This window comes from Exophiala viscosa, assembly GCF_022695815.1.
Source record: "Exophiala viscosa unplaced genomic scaffold EDD37scaffold_1, whole genome shotgun sequence".
Lineage (NCBI taxonomy): Eukaryota > Fungi > Ascomycota > Eurotiomycetes > Chaetothyriales > Herpotrichiellaceae > Exophiala > Exophiala viscosa.
In genome coordinates, this window is record NW_026944353.1 from 3,776,650 (window position 1) to 3,801,701 (window position 25,052).

The following is a 25,052-nucleotide window of genomic DNA, read 5'->3' on the forward strand; positions in this document are numbered from 1 at the left end:
ACCTGCTCTACCAAGCTTGACCTTTTCCCACGCATTTGCACTCGGTTTCGGCGATCCGGTAGGCTCCGGGGACTCTTCAGCTCAGATTGGCGTTTGATCACCAGTGAACTGTGCAGAGGTCTGCCGCAGTGAAGCGCAATGCCATGAAGCGACATTGCTTCAGAGCGTTGACCGCAAATTGCGTGTGATGCATCGCGGCTCAGGCTCTGGGTAGTGTCCCGGAGACGATGGATACCTGCAGAAGTAAGCGAGAAAGAAAGTTCACATTCCCAAATGGTCCATTCGATTGAGGCGTAGGGCTGACCCGCCAATCCCGGGTGCCTGAAGATAAGGCTGAGAGGCCGAGGTGGTGCACATAACCCCAGGGCTATGATGATGGTTGCGTATGTAGAGTTTTGTGTCGGGTATCGAGAATGCCACCCTACCTTACACACGGCATCCGGTGACCGACGACAGGGAACAGACAATCAAGCATTTCGGCCAAGTCTGTTGGTGGTTTGTGAGCCTGTAGAAGACCTGCAAACGACCTGACAGGGAGCCCGTCTGCATCGCACGATGTGAAATGGTATACCAATCCCCCGATATCCTCGTTTGAGTAATATTGCGGGAAAGGCCTGAACTGGTTTATTCTGAGCGAAAATGCCTGCAAATGGTCGTTGAGGACGGTGCCAGGTATGCGTCGTTGGGTCACATTGAGGGAGGCCTGAAGAGAGAAGCACCGACACTGACCACTTATCCGGAGACCGTAGATGCGCATTTACCGCCGGAGTATTGTGGTCCATGGAACCGGAAGTCGCCTGGTTTGATGAGCCTGGAAAGCCTCAGTGATTACTCCGTACCATAACATTGCCGTCCTAGTGGCCGCAGGTGGGACGGCTAGTGCTGCTAGTGCTAAGTTAGGCCCTGGGGTAGAAGAAGTAGGGTGAGCAGTGGGTGAGGCACTTTAGGCTTCAAGTAAACTCCGCAACTGACCGTAGTTTTCTGCTGATGCCTGAACATGTTTGTGTGGAGACAGCGCGGTGAGCAATTGTCGAAAAGGTTGCCGTCGAGGCGAGTGATGAGTCCCCCGAGGCAAGACTAATTAACTGCATATCGAAATTGCTAGTTAGAGTAGTAAGTAGTCATCATCAATATCAACATATCTACCTGGATACCTTCCCACCTTCACAAAACTCCCCTCCTATTGCCATTCTGCCTTGACAGAAAGGGTGTGACAGGGCAGATGGTCTCGACTTGTCGCTTGATCCTTGGCACTTCCAATCATTTGCATGATAAGACATCTGAATCAACTGCTTTTCTCCTTTTTTCTCCTTCATTCCGATCCACCAACCGATGTGATGCGAAAATGGCAGCCTGCCAAAACTGTCACGACACAGATTGCTAAAACTGCAAATGTGCAAGAAGGTGAATTGCCAGTGAGTGCCATGGCTTTGGCGTGCTGCAGCCGAGCAGTCCAGCCAAAGTCCAGCCACTTCTCCGCGTTTTTAGCCTCTACAGAAGCGCGCCATCAGAAAGCCACCCGTTAAGCTCGATCCATCAGGCTACCCCCTGGTTTCTTCCCTCATGGCTATCTCGAACTCTCTTGTTTTCAGTATCCTCACTTCAACACAGCTGGTATAGCTGTTTCACGCCTGTGGTTCACGTATTCTGTCCTTCCTTTCCTGTCGGTCCAACTCATAGTCATTCCTTGTCTTGTTGCTCATTGTCACGCTTTTCCAAACACCCTCGGACCACAATCTAGGCTGCACTATTTTTTCCAGAAAACGCCCATCATGTCGTGGTCAACCACGCCACAACTGAGATGGCTCAGACCTCTTCTTGCACTCTTTGCAGTGTTCCTACTATTGCAAATACTTATGCCCAGAAGTACATATACCCAAATTCAGCACAACTTCAATGGCCGGTACCTTGCACAGCCAGAACGACAAAATGCTGTGAAACGCGAGTTCTTGCATGCTTGGACTGGCTATCAAGATCACGCATGGATGGCCGATGGATTGCTGCCGTTGTCTGGAGGCAGAAAGCAACAGTTCTGCGGCTGGTCCGCTACTTTGGTTGATGCTCTCGACACACTTATCATCATGGACCTCAACGATGAGTTCCAAGACGCACTCAACGCCACTCTTACCATCGATTTCCTCGAAAGTATCGAGGGCTGTGAAGTCAACTTATTCGAGTCCACCATCCGATATCTTGGTGGTTTAATGGCAGCATATGAACTCAGCAACGACGCCCGGGTACTGCCCAAATTGATCGAGCTTGGTGACATGCTGCATACAGCATTCCACACCTCTAATGGCTTGCCTTGCACTCATTGCAAACTGTTGGAAAAGGACCTGGACATCAAACCTACAGAAGATGCGATTTTGGCCGACGTTGGAAGCATCTACTTGGAGTTTGCCAGGCTATCCCAGATTACAGGGGACGACAAGTATATCGAGACGGTGGACCACGTCAGTCAGGTCTTCGCCCAGGTGCAGAACGACTCCAGCATACCTGGGTTATGGCCGGAGATTATCAGTCCAGCAGCCATCGGTGGAGACCGGACAGACTTTGCACGAAAAAGTACGCGTTTCGCTTTGGGCGCACTGTCCGACTCTGCTTACGAGTATCTTGTCAAGACGCATCTCTTGATGGGCAAAAAAAGAGATGTCTATGAGTCAATGTGGAAAAGGGCATCTCGAGAGATTAAGAGATTCTTGCTCTTTCGAGCATACATCCCCAACGCCAACGAAAAGGATGTCATCTTCCCTGGTATCGCGAGCCGGACTTTTGGAGACTCGGAGGCCATGCTCGAAACTAGAACAGAACATCTAGCGTGCTTCGCTGGAGGCATGTTCGCGATGGCTTCTCGAATATTTGGTGATCCTGAAGACTTTTACATTGGCGAGGCCATAACAAATGGCTGTGTCTGGGCATATCAGAACAGTCCGACGGGCATTATGCCTGAAACCTTTACGCTTTTGCCATGCACAAACACCACGCAATGTGAGTGGAGCGACTCGTACTGGCAGGACCAAAGCAATCGACCAGAACATTGCATGAACGGCGATTGCGAGCAGTTTAAATTCCCACCCGGCTTCTTACAAGTGTCAGATGCCTCGTACAAGCTGAGACCCGAAGCCATTGAGTCTGTTTTCATCATGTGGCGCATGACGGGAGACGAATACTGGCGCGAGGTGGGTTGGACTATGTTTGAGTCCATCATTGAGCATACCAGATCTGCATTCGGACACGCCGCCCTCTTGAGCACTATGGAAATATATGACCGCGATGCATATGAAAAGGGGCTGATGGTGAGAAAAGTCCTCGCAAGACAAATGGACGATATGGAGAGTTTCTGGTTCGCCGAGACACTGAAGTACTTCTACCTGTTATTCAGTGATCCAGATCTGATCAGTCTGGACGATTGGGTGCTGAACACTGAGGCCCATCCATTCCGCCTGACCGAAAGTGTTCGAGGGTTCTAGGGCGAAGGCACCACCAATTCAACTTCACGCCTCGAGATATTCGAGCTCAACACGCCAGACGCACCAAGTTACAAGGTTGCACTTTGTATCGACCGATGCATCTAGGTGGCTGTGCATGTCGCTGTATCACTTCGTAGCTTTGCCCCCGACGCAAGTCGAGGAGGAGGCGAAGCGAACATAGCAAGGCAGCATCCGTCACTGCGGTACTACCGCAAATCCTCGACCGAGCACTGTCGGATTCAGGAATTGATGTGCTTGCCGCGATTGTGCGCTATGCACTAGACGGGTGGAGAAATGCCCTTCAGCCACGCATTTGGCCTTACCGACCATGAAACCCGTTTCGCTGTACGAGAAACTATGGCATAACAAGAGCTAGGTGCAGGATGAAATGCTTAAAGGTTGGTGCTAGCACAGGAATATTGGCCAATCCCTATGAAGGGGTAAAGCCAGCCTGACTACTCGGACATGTACTTGCGAACGCCCTTTGCTTCAAAATAAGTCGTCATGTCTCTGTTCATTATCCTCGCACCAGGGAGAAACAGTCTTCATATGCACGAAATGCATCATGGGCTGCAAGCAAGAGCGACTGGCGGAGGTAGAAGACTTGACTGCAGCCATAGCCTGTCCAAGGGAGGCCTCCCCGAAGCGCCGAGCGAATTACACAAGCACGTCGAAACTATTCAGCAGGCGGTGATTAAACATCGCTGCTACCACAATGTGCAGCCATTCACGACTTTACATTGATATATACTGAGTGTCCTTTATAGGACAGGGAGAACAGTGTGCGTAGATATTCGACTTTGTGCCTTTATCTAAATATATGGAAGGAGCCGTATATAAGCCGTACCTTGAGGCCTTGTTTGGCTCAACTTTTTGACCATCAATCGATTCCAATTTTGGATATCATCCCTTGCCCTTCTCGTGACTCCATAACCATCCCGTCCGAAGACGCATCCTACAGCATTGTCACATACGCTCAACACAGACAGCAAAACATTTATGCGCTCAGCCAGTCCAAAAATTCCGGCGTGAAGTAGCTCACCACAATGCCTGCTCCGGCACGAAGGATGCCCTCCGTGCTCTCGAAAGCCATGGCCTTGAGGTCAAATACGCCAGCCTTAGCTCCCGCGTGAATCATGGCATACTCGCCACTGACCTGGTACGCTGCGATAGGCATATCCTTGGCAAGCTCCTTCGCGTCCGAAATGATGTCCAAATATGACGACGCAGGCTTGACCATTATAATGTCGGCGCCTTCCTGGATATCTCGCACGATGGCACGTCTGGCCAATCCTCGTCCTCCAGGAGGAAGCTGGTAGCATTTCCGGTCGCCGAACGACGGGCACGACCCTGCCGCATCACGGAAGGGGCCATACAGACACCCGGAGAATTTGGCGGCATAACTCATGAGGTTGACCTGGTGTGCGAGGCCGGTCTCGATGAGCTTCAATTTGATGGCACGGATGCGGCCGTCATTCATATCCGAGGGTGCGACGCAGTGGGCGCCAGCGTGCGCGTAGGCCATGGCCACATCGGAGATTCGCTCGACAGACATAGCGTTGTTGAGCGAACCGTCATCCCGCAGAATACCGCAGTGGCCGTGAGATGTGTACTCACAGAGACAGACATCGGCGATGATGAAGAGTTGGGGAAAAGCACGGCGAATGACTTGAATGCCCTTGATCACAGGGCCTTCGGGGTCGTCTGCGGCGGTACCAAGGGCATCCTTCGCGGTCTCAGCGAGCGGGACGCCGAAGAGAATGACTGAGCGAAGTCCCTTCTGGACGAGTGGGGTGAGGAAGGGGACCAGTTTGTTCAAGCCCAGGCGATTTTGATTGGGGAGGGAGGGGATCGGTGTGATTTCATTAGGGTTGTCGGTGATGAAGAGGGGGTATATCAGCATCGACTGTGGTCGTGTTAGTATGATCGCACCAAACAACAGACGTACGGGTGATTTGTACCTTTGTCAATTGTCGCTCTGCTTGCCATGCTCTTGATAGTGGGTGGCTGTATCCTGCATGTAGCTGACTCGAGATATCGCCTGCGATGCTAACGCTCGTGGCTGCTGTGGAGGTGTAGGATCGAGCTAGCGATGGGCGGGAAATGGTCGACTGGTTGTCATTGCTAGTTGCTGTGCTGGCAGTCGTGCGAGCGTGACCCTGAGCCGAGTCGCGGAAAGCGATGTCCTGGACAAGAGAGGAGAAAGACATGGTTGGTGGCGCTTGGAAAGGACGAGAACGGGCAGTTATGCCTGGCCGCGATTGACAGGACAAGAACGACGTCGAGATCAACTCAGACCAAGCCCTTCACAAGATGTGCAGACTCAAGATATTGCAGGTCAGGTCGTGGAAGCGAAGAGAGGGCGTGGCGCCGAATTTCTTTCTTACGTCGGCAGCTGCGACAAAAATGGGGTGCGCCGGCACTCGGGCAAAAGTCAGCCAAAACCAAAGATGCCCATTGGGTTCGGGACCCCGTCGCCCATTTCCGCCGCTTATCTTAGGGGTCCAACGATTCGCCAGCTGGTCAAACACCACGGCATTTTTCCGAGGTCGCAGCACTTTTTATTCGCGTAGAAGAGTTATCTGGCAAAGGGTGTGCTCAAAATATTTATTGGTGATATGAGGTTTCTCCATTCTCGCCCCGTCATTGCTTCAATTCCATCATGCCTTTAGTCTCGTGTTGTTGACACGCCTTGAAAATCCAACCCAAGCCACCCAAACACCGTCGCCATGCTCTTTTTTCTAAAAGTACTTTCTACAGCTGAATGTCATTGTTCAGCAGCATAACCTCCTCCCCAGGCTTGAAAGCAGGAAGACCAATATATGGGCATCCGTCGCATCGGAAAGCATCTAAAGCACATCAGTAACCGCAGAATAGTCAAGGACTCGAACGATTTCTTACCTCCTAGACTGCAATTGCCGCAGCTTCCAACCTTTCCTTCAACGGTAAAATCGACTTCAGCAAGATCGTCCGCCTGTAATTTCATAGTGTTTAATGCTTGGTCGGCGTTTTCTCTTTTCGCTTTGTCGTCGGCCTCCAGCTTCTGCGCCAGTCCGCAGGTACAGTCTTTGCAGGCTCGGCGTCGTTTGGCCTTGGGTTTGCATTCGGTCGCTGCAGATGTCAGCAGCGAGCAACAAATAGGATGCGGAATACTCACGAATCTTAATGGGTCTCTTGAGGTCATCTTCGTCTAACAGTGTATCCTCATCGATCAACTCCGCGTCCGAGTCATCCATCCCATCATCAAATCCTACGCCTGCAGGTGTGGCATCTACACTCTTCCGTTTCCCGTTCAAGGGGAGCGACACAGAGCCGTCAGATCCAGTAAGCCCGCCAGCGGCTTGTGCAGTCTTCTTCTTGCCGAACCTCAAGGGCACTGATTCCTGCGCACTATAGTCCGGCTTGACAAATCCTACTCCGGGTTGGAAAGATAGTCCAGCTAGAATGGCCTCGCTCTTTTCGACACCCTCAACACTCCCAATTTGTCCATCTTGACTTCGTAATTGGCCTCCGTTTTTCAGTGACTTGACGAGCAAACCTAGGATGTCGCGACCCAGTAGACTTTGACTTTCGCGGCGAGAGCCATCTGCGTCGGAAAGGACGATAACGACATCGTAGGTGGATTGAGGAAGTGAGACAAGGCCGACTGAGAGTCTATCGAGCATTTGCAAGTCTGTGAAGGCTCGATTGTGCATTTCCAAGACATTGGTCAATTTCTCTTGATGGGAGGACAGGGATGGTGGGGACAGTAGGAGCGTTCGTTTGGAGGGTTGAGACATCTTGGGTGCCGGCATGACGAAGTCATCAGACGTGTCCATCAGGATGGATGGCGACATATTGGCTCAGCTGTTTGGAGGGCTCAATGCAATTGTTGTTGCTGATGCGCAGAAAATAATAAGAGATGGCGAGACTGAATTTTGATAAGTCTGGTCCAGATTAGAAATCGCGGAACGGAGGGGCAAATGACGCTAGGCCTGCAGCTGGCAGCCCTGGCAAGAGTCCCGATAACGGGCGCCGATCTGTTGTGTCTTTTCTGCCACTTCCTCGGCGGGCAAGGGTCCCGGGTTCCTGAATTGATGCCTGAGGCAGTTCTTCTTCAGCACCAGACAAAAGACTCGTCAGCTGCAGTCCATGAATTGTCGTCAATCGAGGATGGGCACCACACCAGAAGAGGCACTGCTTCAATCGACGCACGTGACACGGTCGTCCGGTATTCTCCGTTGCCGGCAATCATGCCACCCCATCACGTTGTTCCAGAAACCTCGCTGGGTACCTAGAAGTACACCACTCGTGATGTGTGATATTCACTGTGGTCATGATTGTTTTGCTGAGGTTGCTGTTAAATGGGTCCTGGTTGCGACATTTTCTGTACCTCTTTGTCCATCAGTTCACTGCTTATCCACCACGAGTGGGTTGTCATCAGCTTTGAGGGTAATAATAATGGACCCATAATTCCGAATCTGTCATGATGATGGCCCTGATGTTATTGGCAAATCCACCTTGCTCAACACAGCTCAAGTTCGTGATAGAATGTCCCTTGCTCTGTCACTCGCCCCGTACTCAAATCTGTGTCGTTGCCCATACTGATCGTTGCTGGGGATCGGTACCTGAACACTAACGTCCTCGGTAGTAGCACTGGTGGAGCTGTCTGAAAGGCTCTCGTGATTCCTATCGCAGCTGCTTGAAACCCCGCGCTAAAATGTTGCGCAAAAAGTGGATTCTGTCGGTACCTAAAATCCGGGGAAAGAGACATGACGATTGGCAGAAACCTCCAGAACGGTAGAGGCTGGTCATGCGAGCAACGAGTAATAACACAAAGGGAAGCTATGGCCATCGAGACTAGACTCAATGATTACCTGGCCTTTTTTTCCCTCCCCAATAAGAAGACCTTCATCCGTCCTTCTCTCGTCGACTTCCATAGTTACCGCCTCTCAATCTCCTGGACTCATCTCCGTAGACATACACCGTCAGTCTCCCACCCATATCAACACAGCAACACTACACAGTAGTAATTACGCACTCTGCAACTCTTCAGGCAGCTCAATCGTTATCAGCAAACAACCGCAGTAAAGGTGAGTTATCTTCCAGGACCCCTCCCTCTCCAATAATACAATTGAGAGCATCCTCCGGGTGGTCCGAGCTCCTCCTCTCTTTGACGTCCCTGCAGGGTCGCGTGTCCGTCCCTTTCGAACCCCAACTTCATTTCAACCCTCACTGACTCTGTACATCAGCAACAATCGACCACAATACCAACCTTCACAGCACTCAAGACCCCTCAATCCGACATACTCAGCTCACTTTCTTCTCTCTTTCCATCAGTAAGTTATTCCGGACCTTCCTACGACTTGGTATTGACCATGGAACAGTGACCCGAAGCAACAAAGCCAACGATCGCAACCACAGTGGTCTCGCTGACGGCACTGCCGTCCCTGAAGATCGTCTTCCTCGCTACTTCGCCAAACACGGTCACGTCGATGCCGACCCAAAGAGTATCAAGAAACAAGGAGGTGGTAAGGGCAACTGGTATGAGTCACCCCTCACCATGTCTGTCTGCGCTCAAATACTGACAAATGATAGGGGACGCGAGGGTGACGAAGTTCAGGACTATGGCTACAACCTCGCCAATCAGCGTCGCCGCTCCAACAGTAGCACTCAGGGACTAGGTGACTTCAAGACGAAGTTTGAAGGCCTCGACACCGACCCAGTCTTCGAAGAGGAGCTGCATGGTCCCACCGACGATGATATCGAGAAGGCCTCCACCCTTTCCAAGGAGGAAAGCATCGACTCCAGCACCTTGGGAGGAAGTGTCGATGAGGACCACAAGATGTAATACTACAACACAAATCCGTTTCGAGATAATTGGACCACCAATTGAACTCTTATATGGCGCTAGGGATGGTGCTCTCCAACATATACTGTGACAAACAGTATCTTGCTGCAAACAATCAATGAGGATCATGGAGTACAATGATTCAACCAAGCATGTATTAGCATAGCAAGATGCAATCAATCCACGAATTGTAACACCTTTTCTGTCCCGTGTTCTCGTTGGTTGGCCTCGTGCTGGTTTGGTCTCGGACAGCGGTCGTTTGAGCTCTGCATCACTGTGCAGGTAAAGAAGTCTGTCCGGGTTTAAACATCCAACAACAGCCTGCTGACCTTTGAGTCCAAGCTACTCAGCAGCAAAGGCTGTTCTCAATCGTGTGCGAGGGCACATCCGGCAGTACATCCTGTCATCAGATACGCACGTGGCCGTTCAGGGAAGATGTCTCTAGCATCGCATAATCAATGTTGCTTAGATAGGTGGTCGCTTGAAGATAACTTACCCAGGACCGCCAGTGTTTTGAATAATTGTGAATTCTGCTCCAGTGAATCTGGGTATCTGTACCGGCGGCAGCATACCGTTAAAGCAGCACCAACCACGCCTTTGAAAGGTAAGCTCTTGGCGACGCGGAGGCAGCCATGCGTTGCTCCAACGGGGTTTACGAGCGGTCATAAGTTCATAACAAACCGCATTGCATTGTTCATGCCAGCAAAAATGTCATAGCCTGAAGCCCATGACTACAACTCTTTTCTCATCTTTTCTTCTGCGCCCGAACGCATTCCCGTGCTGCTCGAGATGTTCTCCCCCGACGCGTCGCGAATACAGTCATTGAGACCGAAGAGAACGCGGCAGACATCCGGGCCAGAAGACTCGATCAAATTACCTCAGGCGAAGCGAAAGCGGTCGGCGCTCCGACGAGACACGTTCGAGCCATTAGCTGAAGCAAGCATCAATGAGATTGCTGGACGCGAAGCGGCTGATGAGAAGACCAATGGACACATTACCCCGGCTGCGCAAATTAAGGAATTGACGTTGCGAGGATCAAAGAAACCGGAAAAGAGATCGGAGAGAACAACAGGGTTGAACAACGCAGCTCTGACACTAGCATGCAACGACTTCTACACTGTTGCCCAGCTACCTTCTCTACCAGAACAGATCAAAAGTCATCCTTCAATCCCCTACTCCTGCGTCATTTCTCCCGAACATGGCTTTGCATTGGCTCTCACACACAGCGATGCTATAATCTGGCCGTACCATTCAAGCGCATCGAATCCTTCGTCGCGAGATGTTGTCACCTTCAAATTGCCATTTCCGCCAGCATCGGTGGATGACCCCTTGCCATTGGCGACGTTTACAACCAAATCTGCCAGTGGTGAACCCGGCATCGTGGCAGTATCCTCAAAATGGGGCAAGGTCGTCTATTGGGAAACAATATCAAACGCTTCGTCCCTCATCCCTGGCCAGACGTCAAGTGTACAGGGTTCGATACCAGGAATGACGAACAGAGAAATCGTGGAAGAGTTGGTCAACGCGGAACCATCTGGTTTTATACTCGCATTGCGCGGAGGAAGAGTCGCTCATCTGACGATCCGCGACCAGATGGGGAGGCCTGGGATTGGTGTCCAATTTTTGCGCAAATATTCGAATGGTGCAGGTGGTCTCTTCGGCAGCATTCGCAATGTGTTTGGGGGTGAAGAAAGAAAGGGCACTCCCATGATCAAAGCAGGAGGCTCGAGGAAAGGTCAACGAGATGTTGTCATCGCGACAGAAGACGCCGAGTTGGAATTCTGGAACACCAACCTCAGTGTTGGCAACTCTCTAGAAACATCATTCAGTTTCAAGGACGATATCACCGAGGCGCTGAAATCGACGTTGCTGGAAACACCACAACTCAACTTCAAGGTTCTGGACGTGGAACTTTCGGCAGGACCAAGCACAGCACTAAGTCGACAGGGCAGTCATGGTGCCCCAATGATGGTCCTGGTCTCTGTTGCTTTGGACGAGCAAACCAAATACTACATCATTGAGATGGTGGTTGATGAGGGAGCAAAGGTGAAAGTGGTGCACCCTGTCAATTGCTACTCATCATCGTCGTCCGAGCGGCCGTCATGGCGACCTCGTCTATGTGTGGCAAGAAACCAGCCGGTGGCATTCATCCTGTTCGAAACAGCAATCGTTATCTTTTCTCTGGCCAAAGTGAAAGAGTCACCCTCAACGCAATTAATTTTGGAACGACAGTCACTACCGGAGCCTTTTCAAGACTGCGTTCGTTTCCAAGATGCGACCATCTACAAGGTTCTGGGATATGTACTTGAGACTTCGGAGAAGCAGTCGTCGGTGGTATTTGGAGTGCAAGGTTTTGGCATAGTAAAGATGATCTCTCATCTTCGGCAGACGGAGGAATTGGAGATTGATGAGTTCGCCGACCGGATAAGTGCGAAAAGCAAAATCGAGCAAGCCGTGTTCTTCGGAAGTATCAAACAGAATCCGTTCGACCTGAAGAACATCAACCAAATCTTCCCAGCAGAAGAGATCGAGTCAGCCGCACTGAACATCAGCTCCGAAATCGTCTCGTCAACGTCCAAGCATCTCCCCAAGACTGCACCATCTATCGACATGCATTTGAGACTCAGAGCGAAAGCTCTTGATGACTTAGCACAGCACTTGATGAAGTATTATGCCTCCGCCATCACACCCAATACACGTTTTCAGATGCTGCTCAATGCAGAAAAGGTGGCTGCGGCCCAAGCACTTTGGAAAGTGCAAGAGGATATACAACGACGATATCCACAAGAAGGTCGCGAAATGACCTATCTCGATTTCACTCTTCGGGCCTTGCACGAAACTCGACAAAAATATCCAGATCCAGAAAAAGGAGAAAAGGATCGTGTACGACATTGGCTAGTCAACAGTGTTGGCAACATCGATCATCTCATGTCCGAACTGGTCAGCTGCACGGATGAACTAGGACCAATGCAGGTTACCGATCCCAAAGTTGTTGCAGACTACCTCAAAGAAGCGGTCGACCTGTGGATTGCATCGTACTCGGCTGGCTTCAAGTTCCGGGAAGACAATGCTCCAGGGTACGGACTAGGGGATGAAGTGTTTCAAGATGGCGTGCTTATATCAGGATTTCCAACCGAAATACCTCACCCATGGACGTCGAAGGAAGAACCTTTCCGCTTTGGTCAACGTTTGATCTACGACATCTGCGGATTCCTCACCGAGTGGTGGGATAACACCCAAGGGAAGAACAAGAAGAAAAAGATGCCTGCTGACCTCGACGGGAAACCATATGAGGCACCCAGCAAAAGTGCCTTGAAGGATCTAGCTGCTCGATTACCTGTCGAGGTGGAATTGTTCTGTCGCATCACGAAAGAAGAATTCATCCAGGCAGCATGTCATCTGAAAAAGCTTGAAAAAGACCCGGAAGTGTATCGAGATGAGCTTAGAAATATGACTGCAGAAAAGCAAGACAGGATCGACAAAGCTTTGCAGGTCATATCTCCGTTCAACATGCTGGGGGCGATACATCTGGCGGAGAAGTTACAGAACTGTCCAATGCTGGTGAACCTGCACTATGCGTACTACAGCCAACTGACGGTAGAAGCCGAGGCCGATCCTTCGTTGAAGGACATCAACTCACGGAAAATCAACGAGATGCAGAATCAAGCTGAGACGTACTTTGAGCGATTCGGCAAACAATGGGCCTGGGCTAGTTTCAGTCAGATGATCGAGGACGACGAGTGCGGCAATCTCTTGATCAAAGGGCAAGAGGACGATAAGAAACAACAGATTCTTTCGTGGTTCTTTAAGAAAGCACAGAAGAATGGTCAAAGTGTCGGCAAACTCAGCTGGATCCATGACGTGGTCGGAAGCGACAACTATGCACGCGCTGAGAGAACTTTACAGGAAGTTGTGGCTGGGGAGGTCGTCGATGTGTGGAACAAAAAGACGGAACTGGCTCTGGCTAAGCTGTCAGGATTGGCCGCGGATGAAGGCAAGGACATCGCCCGTAAAGATGCTAAGCGTTATGACAGCGATCTCTCCATGGTTGAGATTCAGGAACGAATTTGCCAACATGTTCAGGCCGCGATCGGACCTGCTCTTGATGACAAAGCTGCGTATGACCTTGCGAGGGAGAATTTCGCTTCAAGGCTTGTCAAGGATACGCCAGGACTGAAGACGACATTGAAGCAGCTCTTGAAATCGTTGCTACATCAGGCACCGTTGAGTCCCGAAGAACTGGTCGATTTGCTGACTTTGATGGACTCGGTCGAGTGGGTGGGCATGCCAGAAGAAGATCCAGAAATCTGTGGACAGGAATTCATCACAGCCCTGCAAGTCGTGGATCTTGCCGCCTTACCCAGTCACAAGCAAGAAGACTTACGGGCTCTGATATGGAGAAGAGCGATGATAAGAGATAACTGGATGCTGATCAACGATACCAGTGGCAAAGACGATAACTGGGTCCTGAATGAGATGCAACAGACAAGTCTATTCCGGACCATTCAGCAAGCATTCTTGCTGAAGCACTTTCAAGGCACGCCAGTGCATCTGCTATCACCCGAACAAATCTTGGGGCGTGAGGCTTTTCCTAGCAGTCTACAGACGAGGTTTTCTGAGAGTGAATTGGAACCTCTACGCAAGGATATGGATAAAGAGCAAGCAAAGCTCAAAAAGTTTGTTGAGAAAGGACGGCTTGAAGATCATTATGGAGGGCTGGTCTCTTCTGCTCAGCGCAGTGTCAGAGGCATCATTGACCAGCAAGGCGAACGAATGGCTCAAGATGCTCTGGCAGAAACTAATGGGCACTGAGTGTAGTATTACTATGGTAATTGGTTGAGATTGTATCCTGGAGGCTGCTTGACAGGATGGTTGGAGCATTGGCCTTTCCAAAAGCAACCACTATTGCAGCATGTCACTATTACTATATGGTAGCTGCTACGGACCACATAGCTGAATTATGGTGGTGAAGCTAGCAAGGATCATAGAAGGCGTGGCTGCCTGAATTGGTGACTGCGAACCATTGCCAGGTCACAACTACTTTCGCTACGCGTCAAATATTACCGCGTTTCTTTCTCGTCCTCCGTTTCACTTCCCCATCTTTCATTTCAAGGTGGAGCTCTCACTTTCTGATTGGCATCTCAATTCCCTCCTGGTGCCTTGCCGAGTCGGCCTGCTCGGAAAAGATGGCGATACTCGGCACATTTGAGGCTCAAGTCATTGTCAATGGAGTACCGGCAGCGGAGTACGATGACGACGAAGAACCAGTCACAAATGGCCCAACTTTGATTACCAAATATGTCGAGGCTGTCTCAGACGCCCTCTTCGCATTCAAGGTCAAGATATCCCCAACTTATAAGTTCACCAATGAAGATGGACTGGCTGTATACGCCTACATCGATGGGCATTCTGAAGGTGGGAGGATCTCAAGACGACAGGATTTGAAAACTGCAACACCAGCACTCGTGGTGGATGGCCACCTTCAAACAGAGAACGGCCGATTCAAAAACTGCATGTTCAAGTTTGCTGATCTTGAGACCCGTGAGGGCCCATCTGGCTGGAGAAACAGACAACGTAAGACTGACACGTTTTCAGGTGACTTAGAAAAGGGAGACGATACTTCGATGTTCAAGGAAAAGTACTCCGAGCTTGGAACCCTCAGAGTCGAGATATGGCGAGCGCGGATCACCGGCGAAGCTGAACCTACCAGATACGAGGCGAAGAAGAACGAAGTTGTTCCCGAAAAGGCCTTGAAAGGTCGACCACTCGACGTCGTTACGAGGTTGGATACTCCCACAATACTCTGAGCTATACTTACTGCGGCAGCTATGCTCCTGTAGACGTGCCGATGGAGAATACCGTCCTCGTCAAGCTCATGGACAGCAAACACCTTGCAAAATTCATCTTTAAGTATCGTACCAGACGTAAGTCCATCACAACCGTCGGCGTTTCTGTCTTTGTCTCACAACTGAACAGGTGCGCTTCAATCTTTGATGATCATAGAGAGGTCCCCGACGCCACTGCCACTCGAAGAACGACCCGTCGAAGAGCTGACTAGGGAGGAAATGGCCGAACTGCTGAGAAGACAGAGAGTGTGTGAAACAATGCTCGGAAATGAAAAGTGCTAACAGTCTGTAGGAACAGTTCAGAGTCAAGCAAGAATACGCCGGTCTGAAACGCGAGCGTGCCGGAACGATTACAGACCCACGCCCACTCAAGTCTAGCAAGGGAGAGAACGGCGAGACGATCTACCACTTGGATTCTGGTTCCGATGACGAAGAAGAAGAGAAGGCGAAACCAGAAGTTGAGGTTCTGGACGACGACGAAGACGGTGGAACGACTGATCCGGAGATCGAAATTGTCGACCTATGAGCAATCAAGGATTTTGTGCTTAAATGAGCGTTACAGCGTGCTGAGCGTGTCTAGATGAAGATACCCCCTTTCTTATTGTATTTCCAAAGCAGATGCAGGCGCTGTCATGGCGTTGATCCAAGCTGCAAGTCTTCGTCCTGCCTTTCCAATCATTTCATCTACAATGGGGACTGCGCCTTCATAGTATTCTCCACCTAAATCCTTACCGTGGACGTCTTTTGCCAATACATACGAGCAGACATATGCATTCGCCTCGCTCGCCCATTCAAGTCCACATTCAGCAGCGTCATTCATGCACTCGTCAAATGGTTGGCTCTCGTTGGCGTACAGCCTCTGCGCCCATGTCCAGGCCGCTAGCATATCATCGTCGTGACCCGCACCGGCGTGTTTGTTCGGGATCAGCGTGTCCCACGCACTGTGGAGGTTCGTAGCGTGCCCATCGAAAGACACGGAAACCTCATTCCCACCGCGGTCCTCGGCCTCGGTATGCAAAGGCTGATGCACGTCGCCGAAGAAATGGATCATGAATCTGAGACTCTGGCCACGGTAGAACCGCGGGAGATGAGGGTCGGCGACGCGAGCGGTGTGGTTCGCGATCGCGCTGACGACGCAACCTTCGGCCAGACAGTCGCGGGTCATGTTGATGCCACATTGATGGGGTGGAGAGTCCTGAGCATCGATGTAGTGCCATCCTGCGCTGTATGCGAATTGAGGCATGTGTCGGACTTTATCTGGGAAGAGGGCTGCTTCGGAGATGTCTTGGCCGTTGAGAAGGGTGTTGGTGAAAGTGTTGGATTCGGGTGTGAAGTGGAGGCTGGCGAGGTAGGCTACTGTGCGGTGGCCGAGAGAGCCCCATGCCTGGATCTGCGGGAGGAGGGTGAAGAGGATGAAGAGCAGCATTGTCGTTACGAAGGGAGTGTCAGGTAGGGTGGAGGGGAAGATGGCGGGATGTGGTTGATGATGAGAGTGATGACGGGGATGGGGACGGCAATGGGGAGGCCCAGATGGTCGTTGTTGTTGTACTTATGTTTTCTACATGGTCGCCAATGCGGTCAAGTGATGTGATGGGCTGGGTTGATGTGTTGTCATGGGTTGTGGTTGAGAGTTCAAGGCGAGGCTGGGAGAATGATGTTGATGTTGTGTTTCATCATCTGCTTGGAAGGTTGCCGCCTGCCGTGTCACGCGTCGGCCCGCACGCGTAAAGTGGGCCGGGTAGGATCATTTACTTGTGGAATCATGCTGTGTATTTCAATGACATCCATCTCCGTTCTTCGGTGTTTGCTGACTGTCCTTTTCAAGGCATGGTGATCTGCACCTACAATAACGAGCGCCTCATCGCATGATGAGCATTGTGATGCAATCAAGTTTATTGTGAGCTATCGAGTTGTCCAGTGACATTCACTCGCATTGGTAGTCACTTCCTCTTTTACTGGTACCATAAGCGCATGAATGTTCACTCGAAACTGCCTCTTGCCTGACCCGTTCGTGCACTCTTGTTGCTTGTCCTTATTTCTTTCTTCTGTGCAACCTTACATTTGGTTGTGCCAATAGCCTGCAGCTGGGCTGACCTTCTCTTCCGTCAATATGGCGATCCTGGATAAACTTGAGGTCACAATTTCAAGTGATGGAAGAGAATTCCAAGAGTACGAAGCTGATGCTGACGAGGTCGAGGCCATGAAGAACGAATCTCCGCACAAAGACTCCCCTCATATCGTCAAGTACATCGAAGCCATCCCAGGGGCCGAGTTCCAGGTCAACTACACTTTGATGAGAAACTTTTCTTTCGGCGTGGGTAATCACGTTAGCTTCCATACCAGAATTGATGGAGAAACAGTCTGCGGTCCGGCGGTCACACAGGAGCAGTACGACCCATCGCTCGGTCTTACCACAATTCGTGGCGGTGTTCGCAGTGGAAAGGGGTATCAACGTGAGGAAAGATCATTTTACTGGAGAGATTTGGTCACAAGTAAGTCTCGCTATTGTTTTTGTCCATCGGCTCATTTTCGTAGCGGATGAGAAGACAAACGCCACCCCTGATGAGGTGAAGGAGAAGTACGGCCAGCTTGGTACGATCAGAGTTATCGTTTCGCGTAAATCGGGATCTCGAATCATCGGCAAGGACAAGGAGAAGAAGATCACTTTGTTCGACAATCCTGTGCCCGAAAAGGCTCTCAAGGGTCGCGCGATCGATTCAACCATGGGGTAAGCAAGTGATAAACTTCCGGACTTCAGCACATCTGATGACGGGTTTCAGGCTACAAGCTCCACGAGCATCTAAGAGACGGACCGTGTGGAGTGGAGTGGACATTGATAAATGCCCTCTTGCCGTCTTCATCTTCCTGTATAGAAGCGGAAGTATGTCCGAACGTCGTTTCCGTGGGTCACTTGCTGATTGGAGCAGATGCATTACAGGTCCTCGACATTTTGCCACGAACTCCTGAGCCTGTGCCATTGGAGGCAAGAGACCCCGACTCTCTGACTCTCGAGGAAGCAAGAGAGCTGGCCCGCCGACAAAAGGTATGTTACGAGCTTCGAGATCATTGGTAATCCACATCTGACGCAGGCTCGCAGGCGCATCGGGAAGCTTCAAGAGCCAAGATCAAGAAGGAGGAGGCCGAGAATAATCTGCGACAGCTGGCCGCAATACAAGTCAAGCGAGAGGCGACCGATATGTTTGTGGACGAGGACGAAGGCATCGACATCATTGCTCCCCCTCCCAAAAAGCTGCGCCGCGAGCCCGAAGTCATCGACTTGTCCGATTGATATCTCAGCCTGGAAGTGAGAGAATGAGAACATCAGCATCTTGAGAGTTGCATCTCTGTCTTGTTACAATATGAAAGCTGGGTCAGCCACCACCCGGCTATGATCGAACTGTTCTCGCTATAAGGCGACCGAACCAAGCCACATCATCCCAGACACCAGCTGGCCTTGCAGGAGGTGGTTCCACAGAGCTGTCAGATAGCGTACTAGCATTTTCGGCTTCCGTCGAAGGTATTGGGGCCAATTCAAGCCTGCGAGCCTCCAAGTCTTCACTTTGATAGTCGGGCATATCCTCTAAGCGCAGAAATACATCAACCACTCCATCCATCCATCCTCCCAGACGGTATCGCGAGATTTCTTTTCGCACATCTTCCTCATCTTCACTGTCGAATTGTCCGTCAAAGTCGAGCACTCCGTATGGATCATCGTCAAACTCATCTGCAAATTCGTGTTCCACCTGTGCCGCAATTTCTGCTTGTGTTTGAACATCATCCCAGTCTGGCGCAGCCTCATCTGCCGGCGTGTGTAGTGCAGGCGTCATAGCCAGCGACCCCCTACTCCTTCTGCCACTGTTCCTTCGGCGGCTGCTCGGCGTAGCTCTTCCAGATCGTGGGAGAAGTCTCTCGTCGACAGGGCTGTGCAGAGAAGTCGAGGAATCGCGCTTCGAAAGCCATGACTGTCCTTTACTTTCTCGCGAGCTCTCGGTCAACGTCAGGCCCGTCTGGATGAGCCACGATGAATCAGAGGTGTGTAGATGTAGACCGGATTTCTTGTGCCCAAAGCCTTCGCTACTTAGCGCGCCTGATGGCGCTCCAAATGAGCCTGATGTTGGTGGCTGGATCGATACAGCTGATCGTGTCTTTCTCTTTAGTCTCGTGCGCGAACTCGCTCTGGAATGCGCGGCGGAGTGGCTCGTCAAGATTCCGCCTGGCGACGGCAGGCTGGCGATCTGGCTTATGGATGTGGATGTGTGGAGCTCGGACGTTGACGGATCGAAGTATGGCGAGTAATCGGCTGGGGCGATGGGGTATTTCGGGGTCAGTGGTGCTAACGAGAGATGATGTAGGTTTGGGTGGGAGCGGCGATGAGGGCCTGGTGCAAAGGAGCTGGAGCGCGATAATGTGGGAGACTGCGAGTGATGTTAGACGTGCGGCTGTAACAGGACCTGCGGATTGTTGGCATACCTCCATGGTCAGATCGCGCGGCCGGACAGGACAAAGTGTGTTGATAGGTTGACGTTGATAAGACGAGGGTTGAGTATGACTGCTTTCTCTGATGTTCTTTGTTTAGTGGTGGTTTGGGAGGAGAAGTGGAATGATGTCGTTGTTGTGGAGATGTTGACTGAAGGACGAAGACCGAGGCATGTGAAAGGCTGCCAAGGATCATATGCTTTGCTGCAAGATGACCAAACTTGCTCTTCAAGGAACGACCGTACTTATTTGAATTACTTAATATTGAAGAAGGTTTCAAGAGCAGGCATTCCAATAGGTCTAATTTTCTTGTGTCCGGTATTATCCAGAGCATTCACGACTCAGTCTTCTTAATCTCTCCCTTATTTACGACAAACCCTTCCAAGGTCGCAATTGCGGACCATAATCGATTCTGCGCCTCAGGAAACACCAACGACCTTTTGCCGTAGAACACTTCATCGCTGACTTCCTCCTGGTGCCGAGGTAAACAATGCATGAACTTCCAGTCCTCAGCAGCTCCTCCTCTGCGGGCAAGTTCTTCTGTGACCTGGTACCCAGAAAATGCTTCCAATCGCTTCGCCTTCTCTTCTTCTTGGCCCATTGAGATCCAGGTATCTGTGACGATGATATTCGCACCCTTAACCGCCTCTTCCGGATGATTGGTTTCGAACAAGGTTCCTTCTCCCGCCGCATCGATCTCCTTCTTCATCTTTTCTGGTATCTCAAAGCCCTTGGGTGTTGCAACGGCCATTTCAATGCCCAGCTTTCTTGCGCCAATGCACATATCGAACAGTACGTTGTTGGCATCCCCTACCCACGCGATCTTCAGCCCTTTTAGCTTCTCGGCAGGTGTAGAGAATGTTTGTGTCAGCGCCGCAAAATCTGCTATAATTTGCATGGGATGATAAGTGTCGCAGAGCGCGTTTATTACTGGCACCGACGAATCTTTGGCCAGGTTCGCAATGTCTGCATGCGGGCCAACTCTTGCGACGATACCGGACACCATGCTCGATATCACCACTGATGTGTCGTAGAGTGACTCATTGACTCCCAGCTGAATATCGTTCTTGCCCAGGAACATGGGATGGCCGCCCATTGCGGCCACCGCGCCCTCAGTGGACACTCGCGTGCGCGTTGAGAGCTTGGAGAAAAGGAGGGCAATCGTCTTGCGGGCTAAGCCGTCGCAGATGGGCCACGACGGGTCGGAGATATTGTTTTTATGGTGAGTCGCGTTGTTCACGAGTGTGGTCAATTCTGTCGGCGTCAAATTAGAAAGGGAGAGCAGATGTCGAGGCGAGGAGGAGCCTGTGGAGAGTGATCGGGTTTGTTGTTGGAGGGGTCGAACGACGGAGCGAAGAGCTGCCATCTTGAACGTGCACTGTTGTTGATGTAGGCAGAGTCGAGAGGAAAGTGTCGCCAGCAACACTCCTCTGATATTCTTGTGCAAGACAGATTTTCCACGCGAAGATTTTTCTTCTTGAGTCACAATGCAGCAAAGTTAGTGAACTGCATGATGCTGCAGGGAAAAGTTTTTGGAGCGCGCCAGCGATAACAGATAAGCTTTCCCCAGGGTTCAAAAAGTGCCTAGCATAGAGTGATCCACAAGTCTTGTTGTGGAGAGTCGTCCCTGGAAAAACTCCGACAACCAAAACCTTTTCTGCTGGCGTAAGTAAATGGCAAGCTATGAGCAATTATGAGGCACACACTGTTGCAGAAGGAGCTCCTTCTCCTGGACGGTGGCCTCGGCACGACTCTCGAAGATGAGCACAAGGTCAAATTCTCTGCGGATACACCATTGTGGTCATCCCACCTGTTGGTGGAAAACACTTCGACATTGAAAGCTGTCCAGCGAGACTTTGCCAATGCTGGTGCAGACATGATCCTCACGGCCACATATCAAACAAGTTTCCTTGGGTTCAGGAACACCAAAGTGCCGGATCAGGATGGCATTGGTGCCGACGACGCAAAGCGACATATGCTCTCTGCTGTAAAGATTGCTCGAGAAGCTTTCGATGGCAGACCTGGTCTTGTAGCGCTGAGCCTAGGCGCATATGGAGCAACCATGATCCCCAGCACAGAGTACTCCGGAGAGTACGGGAGTATGACTGAGGAAGACCTTTACAAATTCCACACGGAGAGAATATCCGTCTTCACGGAGAGCAGTGAGTGGAACGACGTCGATGTCGTGGCTTTCGAGACTCTGCCACGGATAGACGAGGTCAAAGTAGCTAGGAGAGTCATGAATACCGTACCTGACAGGGAGTATTGGGTCTCCTGCGTCTTTCCGAATGACGATCAGAAACTGCCTGATGGAACTAGTATCGAAGAACTGGTGTCAGTCATGCTGGAGGGCGAAAGGCCACCATTTGCCATCGGGCTCAACTGTACCAAAATCCACAAAGTCGCCGGGCTCATCCAAGAGTATGAAGAGGCAGCACATAGACTGTCCTTCGAATTGCCGCGGCTGGTCTTTTATCCGGACGGCGCAGGCCGCAAAGTCTACGATACCACATTGCAGCAGTGGGTTGGAGACGACGGCGATCAGCGGCCGTGGCATGACCAGATCTCTGATATCATCCAGGAGGTCAAGAAAAGAGGCGCGTGGAAGGGGATCATTGTCGGAGGATGCTGTAAAACAGCACCTGGACATATCAAGAATTTGAGGCAATCATTGTGATATTGTGCGTTCGACATACTCTGCCTCTACCGCAAGCGGTGTCATGATGCCTCCCTTTCCCCCTTCCGATCCATCCTCCGATGATTCCGATTTGTGTCTGGCGTTCGACGAAGAGCTCATCGTCGATGGTAGTGTGGTGTTGATGGAGTTGAGCTTGTTGTTAATGTGATGTGCTGCCATCATGGCTTGAAAGTGCCCCTCCTCCTCATCCAGCAACCCTCATCCCTTCACGCACAGAAACCTCCCCAAGAGCATCTTGACTCGCTCCAACCATGTCCTATGGTGGACGACTGTCGAGGCAACCGACCCTCCATCTCCAACATTGCTGGTCGACTCTTCGTTTCCTTCGTCATTGATGCGAGCGATGTCGCGGAGGTTCGTCTCCTTTGGGATGCGCCTGAGAGGTGCACCCATTGTGTTCGCCATTTTGTGTTTGTTGAGGAAGGCGTTTTCTTGTCGTGCAAAGTCGTTGTTGCGTCGTTTGCAATGGGTTGGAATGAGAAAAGAAATGACCAAACTGCGCCGCTGGATGTGCGTTTGACTTGAGGTGGGTGCGGCAGTTCATCGACCACCAGGCTTGTCCTGCTTGGCGAATACTCCCCAACCATGTCTGCCTCCAGGACCCTGAGCTCCCAAGGAACCTGCTCTGAATGACTGTGTCGCCGCTGGTGATGATGTCGTTGAGGTTGTCGAGGACGATGAGTGATGAGAGCAGTGAGAGACGAACGGGGCGTCGCCCAATCGTCATGACACCCTGCTTGACGACCATACACATACAACTAGTATGCGTATTCTTATGCTGATCATACAACCCATCTTGAAAGACTGGAGTGTGACCTTTCGGAATGCCATCACTTTTATGATGGTTGCCTTCGAACATGGTCAGGATTTGCTTGAGTCCTTCGATCTGGCTGCGTCCCTTGAAGTCCTTCCGTTCGATTTCTCTGCGGTGCTCGTGGTCTTCTGGGTTCAGATCTTGCATACAAACGGCGAGCCTGCCCTTCTTGGCTTGCTGTGCGCAAGCTCGGCCGCCCTTTAGTAACGTTTGCGGACCTTGGTGCTCTGACCGCACCATCTGTCAGCCCGGATGGTTTCGAAATCGTTCAGTGGCGAAGGAGTATATCGCCGACCTTCCACCATGCTGATACGCTCAGATGTAGCGTCGCTGTTTGTGGGCACACAGCTGCTCCCAGCATTGGATGGGCGAAACAGCTGGCAGCAAGCCCAGGGCTCGAGGCAGGTCTGGCGGTAGGCCTCTGGCCTCCATCGAAGAGGACGAGAAAACGCACAGGATAATCATCGGGACACCAACGCCGACTTTGACCTCATTCGGGTATGCACTGTGGGTGCTGTGGTTGGCACTGCCCAGGTCTTGTCCATTCCAGCATGATGGGACCATCAGATTAACACGTATGCCGTCGGTACATGTCGAGGCGACGCGAGGAAGCGCCTTTGTTGCGCAGGCAGTGGTATTCCAATATGCCTTCGATGCCCAGGGGGTCGTAGTGCAAGCAACTGAAACCAAGGGCCCTTTCCATGAGTGACTGCTGGGTGGTATCGCTCCAATCCCATTCTGACATGGAAGGATCTGGTTCTGATCCGTAGAAAGTGCGCTTGTTAGAGCTACCAGCAAGAGTCATTGTCATTCTTTGTTGTAAGCACCCTTGCTGTTTGAGATCGAGAGGTTGAGATCGAAACACAGCAGGGAGATGCAGAGAACAAATAAGCCCTTTTGTGGCATGGCTTTTTTGATCCTCATATTCGTGGGGACATGTATTTTGCAGCAACTCGTTGGTCAACTCGATGCATCAAGAGGGCAAGCTTGGACGTGCAGGTATCGGTGTCCCACGAGGCTGTCAAGGTGAAGATATGGGAAGAGGTATCGAAGAGGTCAATGATAGCCACCGAGACACGAGGCTGTCATGGCATGGCTTGTATCCTATTGTTGTCAGTCCTGTAGGACGGGGACGGATGCCTAGCACTTACCCATGAGTGCTTCAAATCCAGCAAGCAGCACCCTGGTTGCAGAGCTCACTGGGAGGTGCTTCGAATCGTGCACACTTCCCTGAATGGCTGCTCTGAAGTATCTGTTGCTAATCATGGCAAATACATGTTGCAGGTCTCTGGTTACTGTTGTGGCAGTGGTGCATGATCTTGAGGTATGTTGGGGTCTTCAACAACTGGGAGTTGTGCGCCTTCGACGATTCGATGCAAGATGCCGATGATTTGTACTCGATAACCGACCTGCTCTTGGTTGAGGTGACCACGAAGGCCAACGTCGACGAACAAGCCTTCCAAGAGGCCGAAGAGATCGTTTCTCATGCCTGAAGTGTAGTATCTTTCGAGCAAAGCTCCCAGGACCTCTCTCGGTAGTGGAGTCCAGTCTCCTGGACTCACAACAGACCTCAAGGCAATGATAGTGCCCCAGAACTCGACGTACTCATCATCGTAGTAGTCAAGCATGATGAGAAGGTGGTAGAGCAGGTTGTGGTGCTGGTAAAGAAGTATAAAGGGCTTTGACAAGTGTTCAAAGCTGGTGGAGAGTGGAAAAGATGTTTGTTATACAGATCACAAAGTGGTTTCGGAGTTTTCATGGTTTGTGGGAGGGTCAAAATAAACAATCTCTAAGCCGCAAATGAATCAGAACGCATTCAAGCAGCTCTCATACTATCCTATGATGTCGTCGCGCGAGACGAGGGGCAGAATAACCCGGTATGGCTGCTACAGAGCGCAGGGCGCGGGCGCGCCCTCAT

General features: G+C 51.2%; 12 protein-coding genes across 12 annotated transcripts; 6 read left to right on the top strand and 6 right to left on the bottom strand.

Moving 5' to 3' along the window:
* Positions 1 to 1,772: 1,772 nt before the first annotated feature.
* Positions 1,773 to 3,470, top strand: EDD37DRAFT_645599 (mannosyl-oligosaccharide alpha-1,2-mannosidase; the record flags this gene model as incomplete). The annotated part of the gene is made up of 1 exon (XM_062817646.1): positions 1,773 to 3,470. One exon carries the CDS (start codon positions 1,773 to 1,775, stop codon positions 3,468 to 3,470), a length of 1,698 nt encoding a protein of 565 aa, XP_062675752.1.
* Positions 3,471 to 4,340: 870 nt separating this feature from the next.
* On the bottom strand, positions 4,341 to 6,027 carry EDD37DRAFT_73080 (delta-aminolevulinic acid dehydratase). The gene is made up of 2 exons (XM_062820211.1): positions 5,432 to 6,027; positions 4,341 to 5,376 (listed from the first exon to the last, which is right to left on the bottom strand). Exons 1-2 carry the CDS (start codon positions 5,678 to 5,680, stop codon positions 4,468 to 4,470), a joined length of 1,158 nt encoding a protein of 385 aa, XP_062675753.1. The 5' UTR covers positions 5,681 to 6,027; the 3' UTR covers positions 4,341 to 4,467.
* Positions 5,953 to 7,453, bottom strand: EDD37DRAFT_72842 (cytokine-induced anti-apoptosis inhibitor 1, Fe-S biogenesis-domain-containing protein). Its single transcript, XM_062820210.1, has 3 exons — positions 6,628 to 7,453; positions 6,372 to 6,581; positions 5,953 to 6,319 (listed from the first exon to the last, which is right to left on the bottom strand). Exons 1-3 carry the CDS (start codon positions 7,304 to 7,306, stop codon positions 6,225 to 6,227), a joined length of 984 nt encoding a protein of 327 aa, XP_062675754.1. The 5' UTR covers positions 7,307 to 7,453; the 3' UTR covers positions 5,953 to 6,224.
* Positions 7,454 to 8,316: 863 nt separating this feature from the next.
* On the top strand, positions 8,317 to 9,498 carry EDD37DRAFT_618005 (uncharacterized protein). The gene is made up of 4 exons (XM_062815781.1): positions 8,317 to 8,542; positions 8,702 to 8,788; positions 8,837 to 8,993; positions 9,048 to 9,498. Coding segments are annotated over exons 2-4 (411 nt in total). The 5' UTR covers positions 8,317 to 8,542; positions 8,702 to 8,787; the 3' UTR covers positions 9,301 to 9,498.
* A 454-nt stretch (positions 9,499 to 9,952) lies between these two features.
* Positions 9,953 to 14,377, top strand: EDD37DRAFT_71208 (Non-repetitive/WGA-negative nucleoporin C-terminal-domain-containing protein). The gene has a single exon (XM_062820208.1). It carries the CDS (start codon positions 10,090 to 10,092, stop codon positions 14,110 to 14,112), a length of 4,023 nt encoding a protein of 1,340 aa, XP_062675756.1. The 5' UTR covers positions 9,953 to 10,089; the 3' UTR covers positions 14,113 to 14,377.
* A 1-nt stretch (position 14,378) lies between these two features.
* EDD37DRAFT_73633 (uncharacterized protein) lies at positions 14,379 to 15,610 on the top strand. Its single transcript, XM_062820212.1, has 5 exons — positions 14,379 to 14,841; positions 14,896 to 15,082; positions 15,127 to 15,224; positions 15,277 to 15,388; positions 15,439 to 15,610. The coding sequence occupies exons 1-5, from the start codon at positions 14,487 to 14,489 to the stop codon at positions 15,473 to 15,475; spliced, it is 789 nt and encodes a 262-aa protein (XP_062675757.1). The 5' UTR covers positions 14,379 to 14,486; the 3' UTR covers positions 15,476 to 15,610.
* On the bottom strand, positions 15,611 to 16,807 carry EDD37DRAFT_73634 (S1/P1 nuclease). The gene has a single exon (XM_062820213.1). The coding sequence runs from the start codon at positions 16,570 to 16,572 to the stop codon at positions 15,745 to 15,747; it is 828 nt and encodes a 275-aa protein (XP_062675758.1). The 5' UTR covers positions 16,573 to 16,807; the 3' UTR covers positions 15,611 to 15,744.
* A 1-nt stretch (position 16,808) lies between these two features.
* On the top strand, positions 16,809 to 18,801 carry EDD37DRAFT_71211 (uncharacterized protein). Its single transcript, XM_062820209.1, has 5 exons — positions 16,809 to 17,638; positions 17,682 to 17,874; positions 17,927 to 18,027; positions 18,074 to 18,189; positions 18,244 to 18,801. The coding sequence occupies exons 1-5, from the start codon at positions 17,257 to 17,259 to the stop codon at positions 18,433 to 18,435; spliced, it is 984 nt and encodes a 327-aa protein (XP_062675759.1). The 5' UTR covers positions 16,809 to 17,256; the 3' UTR covers positions 18,436 to 18,801.
* Positions 18,162 to 19,622, bottom strand: EDD37DRAFT_671638 (uncharacterized protein; the record flags this gene model as incomplete). Its single annotated transcript, XM_062819424.1, has 2 exons — positions 18,162 to 19,561; positions 19,617 to 19,622. The coding sequence occupies 2 exons, from the start codon at positions 19,620 to 19,622 to the stop codon at positions 18,533 to 18,535; spliced, it is 1,035 nt and encodes a 344-aa protein (XP_062675760.1). The 3' UTR covers positions 18,162 to 18,532.
* Positions 19,623 to 19,891: 269 nt separating this feature from the next.
* EDD37DRAFT_618018 (mitochondrial ornithine carbamoyltransferase) lies at positions 19,892 to 21,134 on the bottom strand. Its single transcript, XM_062815782.1, has one exon. The coding sequence runs from the start codon at positions 20,986 to 20,988 to the stop codon at positions 19,957 to 19,959; it is 1,032 nt and encodes a 343-aa protein (XP_062675761.1). The 5' UTR covers positions 20,989 to 21,134; the 3' UTR covers positions 19,892 to 19,956.
* Positions 21,135 to 21,315: 181 nt separating this feature from the next.
* EDD37DRAFT_559562 (homocysteine S-methyltransferase) lies at positions 21,316 to 22,299 on the top strand (the record flags this gene model as incomplete). The annotated part of the gene is made up of 1 exon (XM_062813798.1): positions 21,316 to 22,299. One exon carries the CDS (start codon positions 21,316 to 21,318, stop codon positions 22,297 to 22,299), a length of 984 nt encoding a protein of 327 aa, XP_062675762.1.
* A 175-nt stretch (positions 22,300 to 22,474) lies between these two features.
* On the bottom strand, positions 22,475 to 23,538 carry EDD37DRAFT_73698 (uncharacterized protein). The gene has a single exon (XM_062820214.1). It carries the CDS (start codon positions 23,372 to 23,374, stop codon positions 22,649 to 22,651), a length of 726 nt encoding a protein of 241 aa, XP_062675763.1. The 5' UTR covers positions 23,375 to 23,538; the 3' UTR covers positions 22,475 to 22,648.
* Positions 23,539 to 25,052: the final 1,514 nt, after the last annotated feature.